Below are 7,500 nucleotides of genomic sequence, written 5' to 3'. Positions count from 1 at the left end.
GTAGGAAGCTACATCTCTGCGTCCCTGTCTGTAACCCACCCACCTGTTGTCCATAGTAGGAAGCTACACCTCTGCGTCCCTGTCTGTAACCCCCACCCACCTGTTGTCCATAGTAGGAAGCTACACCTCTGCGTCCCTGTCTGTAACCCCCACCCACCTGTTGTCCATAGTAGGAAGCTACATCTCTGCGTCCCTGTCTGTAACCCCCCCACCCACCTGTTGTCCATAGTAGGAAGCTACATCTCTGCGTCCCTGTCTGTAACCCACCCACCTGTTGTCCATAGTAGGAAGCTACATCTCTGCGTCCCTGTCTGTAACCCACCCACCTGTTGTCCATAGTAGGAAGCTACACCTCTGCGTCCCTGTCTGTAACCCCCCCACCCACCTGTTGTCCATAGTAGGAAGCTACACCTCTGCGTCCCTGTCTGTAACCCCCCCCCACCCACCTGTTGTCCATAGTAGGAAGCTACATCTCTGCGTCCCTGTCTGTAACCCCCCCACCCACCTGTTGTCCATAGTAGGAAGCTACATCTCTGCGTCCCTGTCTGTAACCCCCCCACCCACCTGTTGTCCATAGTAGGAAGCTACATCTCTGCGTCCCTGTCTGTAAGCCTCTGCAGCCTTGCTGAAGCTCTCCAGCTGTCTGCCTCTCTGGAGCCTGGCCTCGGCTCGGAAGTCTTCATACTCTGGGTCCTCCACATCCTGGTACTGAGAGAGGGAGGGGGAGGGGCCACTGGCGCTGCACGCTTCTGAGAGAGGGGGGAGGGGGGGTAGAGAGGGGGAGGGGGTAGAGAGGGGGGGGGGAAGAGAGAGGGAGGGGGAAGGGAGAGGGAGAGGGGAGGGGGAGAGAGAGGGAGGGGGAGGAGAGAGGGAGGGGTGTGGGGAGAGGGAGGGGTGAGAGGGGGGGGAGAGAGGGGGAGGGGAAGAGAGAGAGAGGGGGGAGAGAGGGAGGGGTATAGAGTGGGGGGAGAGAGAGGAAGGGGGAGAGAGGGGAGAGAGAGGGAGGGGGAAGAGAGAGGGAGGGGGAGAGAGAGGAGGGGGAAGAGAGAGGGAGGGGGAAGAGAGAGGGAGGGGGAGAGAGGGGGGAGAGAGGGAGGGGGAGAGAGAGAGAGGGGGAGGAGAGAGGGAGGGGTATAGAGTGGGGGGAGAGAGAGGAAGGGGGAGAGAGAGGAAGGGGGAGAGGGGGAGAGAGAGGGGGGGAGAGGAGGAAGGGGGGGGAGAGAGAGGAAGGGGGGGAGAGAGAGGAAGGGGGGGAGAGAGAGAGTAGAGATCAACTTTGCTGCTCAACAGAACACCGACCAGGGTCTGAATCAACAACAGAACACCGACCAGGGTCTGAATCAACAACAGAACACCGACCAGGGTCTGAATCAACAACAGAACACCGACCAGGGTCTGAATCAACAACAGAACACCGACCAGGGTCTGAATCAACAACAGAACACCGACCAGGGTCTGAATCAACAACAGAACACCGACCAGGGTCTGAATCAACAACAGAACACTGACCAGGGTCTGAATCCACCTCTCTGTCAACAACAGAACACCGACCAGGGTCTGAATCAACAACAGAACACCGACCAGGGTCTGAATCAACAACAGAACACCGACCAGGGTCTGAATCAACAACAGAACACCGACCAGGGTCTGAATCAACAACAGAACACCGACCAGGGTCTGAATCAACAACAGAACACCGACCAGGGTCTGAATCAACAACAGAACACCGACCAGGGTCTGAATCAACAACAGAACACCGACCAGGGTCTGAATCAACAACAGAACACCGACCAGGGTCTGAATCAACAACAGAACACTGACCAGGGTCTGAATCCACCTCTCTGTCAACAACAGAACACCGACCAGGGTCTGAATCAACAACAGAACACCGACCAGGGTCTGAATCCACCTCTCCATCAACAACTGAACACCGACCAGGGTCTGCATCAACAACAGAACACAGACCAGGGTCTGAATCCACCTCTCCATCAACAACAGAACACCGACCAGGGTCTGAATCAACAACAGAACACCGACCAGGGTCTGAATCAACAACAGAACACCGACCAGGGTCTGAATCAACAACAGAACACCGACCAGGGTCTGAATCAACAACAGAACACCGACCAGGGTCTGAATCAACAACAGAACACCGACCAGGGTCTGAATCAACAACAGAACACCGACCAGGGTCTGAATCAACAACAGAACACTGACCAGGGTCTGAATCCAAACAACAGAACACCGACCAGGGTCTGAATCAACAACAGAACACCAACCAGGGTCTGAATCAACAACAGAACACCGACCAGGGTCTGAATCAACAACAGAACACCGACCAGGGTCTGAATCCACCTCTCTGTCAACAACAGAACACCGACCAGGGTCTGAATCCACCTCTCTGTCAACAACAGAACACCGACCAGGGTCTGAATCCACCTCTCTGTCAACAACAGGACACCGACCAGGGTCTGAATCAACAACAGAACACCGACCAGGGTCTGAATCCACCTCTCTGTCAACAACAGGACACCGACTAGGGTCTGAATCAACAACAGAACACCAACCAGGGTCTGAATCCACCTCTCTGTCAACAACAGAACACCGACCAGGGTCTGAATCAACAACAGAACACCGACCAGGGTCTGAATCCACCTCTCCATCAACAACAGAACACCGACCAGGGTCTGAATCAACAACAGAACACCGACCAGGGTCTGAATCAACAACAGAACACCGACCAGGGTCTGAATCAACAACAGAACACCGACCAGGGTCTGAATCAACAACAGAACACCGACCAGGGTCTGAATCAACAACAGAACACTGACCAGGGTCTGAATCCACCTCTCTGTCAACAACAGAACACCGACCAGGGTCTGAATCAACAACAGAACACCAACCAGGGTCTGAATCAACAACAGAACACTGACCAGGGTCTGAATCCACCTCTCCATCAACAACAGAACACCGACCAGGGTCTGAATCCACCTCTCTGTCAACAACAGAACACCGACCAGGGTCTGAATCCACCTCTCTGTCAACAACAGAACACCGACCAGGGTCTGAATCCACCTCTCTGTCAACAAAGGACACCGACCAGGGTCTGAATCAACAACAGAACACCGACCAGGGTCTGAATCCACCTCTCTGTCAACAACAGGACACCGACCAGGGTCTGAATCAACAACAGAACACCAACCAGGGTCTGAATCCACCTCTCTGTCAACAACAGGACACCGACCAGGGTCTGAATCAACAACAGAACACCGACCAGGGTCTGAATCAACAACAGAACACCGACCAGGGTCTGAATCAACAACAGAACACCGACCAGGGTCTGAATCAACAACAGAACACCGACCAGGGTCTGAATCCACCTCTCCATCAACAACAGAACACCGACCAGGGTCTGAATCAACAACAGAACACCGACCAGGGTCTGAATCCACCTCTCTGTCAACAACAGGACACCGACCAGGGTCTGAATCAACAACAGAACACCGACCAGGGTCTGAATCCACCTCTCTGTCAACAACAGAACACCGACCAGGGTCTGAATCCACCTCTCTGTCAACAACAGAACACCGACCAGGGTCTGAATCAACAACAGAACACCGACCAGGGTCTGAATCAACAACAGAACACCAACCAGGGTCTGAATCCACCTCTCCATCAACAACAGAACACCGACCAGGGTCTGAATCAACAACAGAACACCGACCAGGGTCTGAATCAACAACAGAACACCGACCAGGGTCTGAATCAACAACAGAACACCGACCAGGGTCTGAATCAACAACAGAACACCGACCAGGGTCTGAATCAACAACAGAACACCGACCAGGGTCTGAATCCACCTCTCCATCAACAACAGAACACCGACCAGGGTCTGAATCAACAACAGAACACCGACCAGGGTCTGAATCCACCTCTCTGTCAACAACAGGACACCGACCAGGGTCTGAATCAACAACAGAACACCGACCAGGGTCTGAATCCACCTCTCTGTCAACAACAGAACACCGACCAGGGTCTGAATCCACCTCTCTGTCAACAACAGAACACCGACCAGGGTCTGAATCAACAACAGAACACCGACCAGGGTCTGAATCAACAACAGAACACCGACCAGGGTCTGAATCCACCTCTCCATCAACAACAGAACACCGACCAGGGTCTGAATCAACAACAGAACACCGACCAGGGTCTGAATCCACCTCTCTGTCAACAACAGAACACCGACCAGGGTCTGAATCAACAACAGAACACCGACCAGGGTCTGAATCAACAACAGAACACCGACCAGGGTCTGAATCAACAACAGAACACCGACCAGGGTCTGAATCCACCTCTCCATCAACAACAGAACACCGACCAGGGTCTGAATCAACAACAGAACACCAACCAGGGTCTGAATCAACAACAGAACACCGACCAGGGTCTGAATCCACCTCTCCATCAACAACTGAACACCGACCAGGGTCTGCATCAACAACAGAACACAGACCAGGGTCTGAATCCACCTCTCCATCAACAACAGAACACCGACCAGGGTCTGAATCAACAACAGAACACCGACCAGGGTCTGAATCAACAACAGAACACCGACCAGGGTCTGAATCAACAACTGAACACCGACCAGGGTCTGAATCAACAACAGAACACGGACCAGGGTCTGAATCCACCTCTCTGTCAACAACAGAACACCGACCAGGGTCTGAATCAACAACAGAACACCGACCAGGGTCTGAATCCACCTCTCTGTCAACAACAGAACACCGACCAGGGTCTGATTCCACCTCTCTGTCAACAACAGAACACCGACCAGGGTCTGAATCAACAACAGAACACCGACCAGGGTCTGAATCAACAACAGAACACCGACCAGGGTCTGAATCAACAACAGAACACCAACCAGGGTCTGAATCAACAACAGAACACTGACCAGGGTCTGAATCCACCTCTCCATCAACAACAGAACACCGACCAGGGTCTGAATCCACCTTTCCATCAACAATAGAACACCAACCAGGGTCTGAATCCACCTTTCCATCAACAATAGAACACCAACCAGGGTCTGAATCCACCTTTCCATCAACAATAGAACACCAACCAGGGTCTGATTCCACCTCTCTGTCAACAACAGAACACCGACCAGGGTCTGAATCAACAACAGAACACCGACCAGGGTCTGAATCAACAACAGAACACCGACCAGGGTCTGAATCAACAACAGAACACAGACCAGGGTCTGAATCCACCTCTCCATCAACAACAGAACACCGACCAGGGTCTGAATCAACAACAGAACACCGACCAGGGTCTGAATCCACCTCTCCATCAACAACTGAACACCGACCAGGGTCTGCATCAACAACAGAACACAGACCAGGGTCTGAATCCACCTCTCTGTCAACAACAGAACACCGACCAGGGTCTGAATCAACAACAGAACACCGACCAGGGTCTGAATCAACAACAGAACACCGACCAGGGTCTGAATCAACAACAGAACACCGACCAGGGTCTGAATCAACAACAGAACACTGACCAGGGTCTGAATCCACCTCTCTGTCAACAACAGAACACCGACCAGGGTCTGAATCAACAACAGAACACCGACCAGGGTCTGAATCAACAACAGAACACTGACCAGGGTCTGAATCCACCTCTCTGTCAACAACAGAACACCGACCAGGGTCTGATTCCACCTCTCCATCAACAACAGAACACCGACCAGGGTCTGAATCAACAACAAAACACCGACCAGGGTCTGAATCAACAACAGAACACCGACCAGGGTCTGAATCCACCTCTCTGTCAACAACAGAACACCGACCAGGGTCTGAATCAACAACAGAACACCGACCAGGGTCTGAATCCACCTCCCTGTCAACAACAGAACACCGACCAGGGTCTGAATCCACCTCTCTGTCAACAACAGAACACCGACCAGGGTCTGAATCCACCTCTCTGTCAACAACAGAACACCGACCAGGGTCTGAATCCACCTTTCCGTCAACAATAGAACACCAACCAGGGTCTGAATCCAAACAATAGAACACCAACCAGGGTCTGAATCAACAACAGAACTTTCTGAATCAACAACAGAACACCGACCAGGGTCTGAATCAACAACAGAACACCGACCAGGGTCTGAATCCACCTCCCTGTCAACAACAGAACACCGACCAGGGTCTGAATCCACCTCTCTGTCAACAACAGAACACCGACCAGGGTCTGAATCCACCTCTGTCAACAACAGAACACCGACCAGGGTCTGAATCCACCTTTCCGTCAACAATAGAACACCAACCAGGGTCTGAATCCACCTTTCCATCAACAATAGAACACCAACCAGGGTCTGAATCAACAACAGAACACCGACCAGGGTCTGAATCCACCTCCCTGTCAACAACAGAACACCGACCAGGGTCCACCTGTCAACAACAGAACACCGACCAGGGTCTGAATCCACCTCTCTGTCAACAACAGAACACCGACCAGGGTCTGAATCCACCTTTCCATCAACAATAGAACACCAACCAGGGTCTGAATCCACCTTTCCATCAACAATAGAACACCAACCAGGGTCTGAATCCACCTTTCCATCAACAATAGAACACCAACCAGGGTCTGAATCCACCTCTCCATCAACAACAGAACACCGACCAGGGTCTGAATCAACAACAGAACACCGACCAGGGTCTGAATCAACAACAGAACACCGACCAGGGTCTGAATCAACAACAGAACATCGACCAGGGTCTGAATCAACAACAGAACACCGACCAGGGTCTGAATCCACCTCTCCATCATGGATAAATGAGGAGGCAGGGGAGTGATGCTTGGAAGGGGAGGTAGGTGAGTGATGCTTGGAAGGGGAGGCAGGTGAGTGATGCTTAGAAGGGGAGGTAGGTGAGTGATGCTTGGAAGGGGAGGCAGGTGAATGATGCTTGGAAGGGGAGGCAGGTGAGTGATGCCTGGAAGTGGAAGCAGGTGAGTGATGCTTGGAAGGGAAGGCAGGTGAGTGATGCTTGGAAGGGGAGGCAGGTGAGTGATGCCTGGAAGGGGAGGCAGGTGAGTGATGCTTGGAAGGGGAGGCAGGTGAGTGATGCCTGGAAGGGGATGCAGGTGAGTGATGCTTGGAAGGGGAGGCAGGTGAGTGATGCTTGGAAGGGGAGGCAGGTGAGTGATGGCTGGTAGGGGAGGCAGCTGAGTGTTGCCTGAGAGTGGAGGCAGCTGAGTGTTGCCTGAGATTGGAGGCAGCTGAGTGATGCCTGAAAGTGGAGGCAGGTGAGTGATGCTTGGAAGGGGAGGCAGGTGAGTGATGCCTGAAAGTGGAGGCAAGTGAGTGATGCCTGGAAAGGGGAGGCAGGTGAGTGATGCTTGGAAGGGGAGGCAGGTGAGTGATGCTTGGAAGGGGAGGCAGGTGAGTGATGCTTGGAAGGGGAGGCAGGTGAGTGATGCTTGGAAGGGGAGGCAGGTGAGTGATGC

General features: G+C 52.9%; 1 protein-coding gene across 1 annotated transcript in view; it reads right to left on the bottom strand.

Moving 5' to 3' along the window:
- The window catches only part of LOC124028688 (NEDD4-binding protein 2-like), a gene marked incomplete at its 5' end in the record, with an annotated part of 8,195 nt that extends 7,446 nt beyond the window's left edge, over positions 1-749 (bottom strand). The window contains one exon of the mRNA XM_046340686.1: positions 565-749. Within this exon, the coding sequence (XP_046196642.1) occupies positions 565-749 (185 nt within the window). The remainder of the gene's footprint in view (positions 1-564) is intronic.
- Between the last annotated feature and the right edge of the window lie 6,751 nt (positions 750-7,500).

This window comes from Oncorhynchus gorbuscha, unplaced genomic scaffold (genome assembly GCF_021184085.1).
Source record: "Oncorhynchus gorbuscha isolate QuinsamMale2020 ecotype Even-year unplaced genomic scaffold, OgorEven_v1.0 Un_scaffold_4672, whole genome shotgun sequence".
Classification (NCBI taxonomy): Eukaryota; Metazoa; Chordata; class Actinopteri; order Salmoniformes; family Salmonidae; genus Oncorhynchus; species Oncorhynchus gorbuscha.
This window is presented reverse-complemented; position numbering and strand designations above follow the sequence as displayed.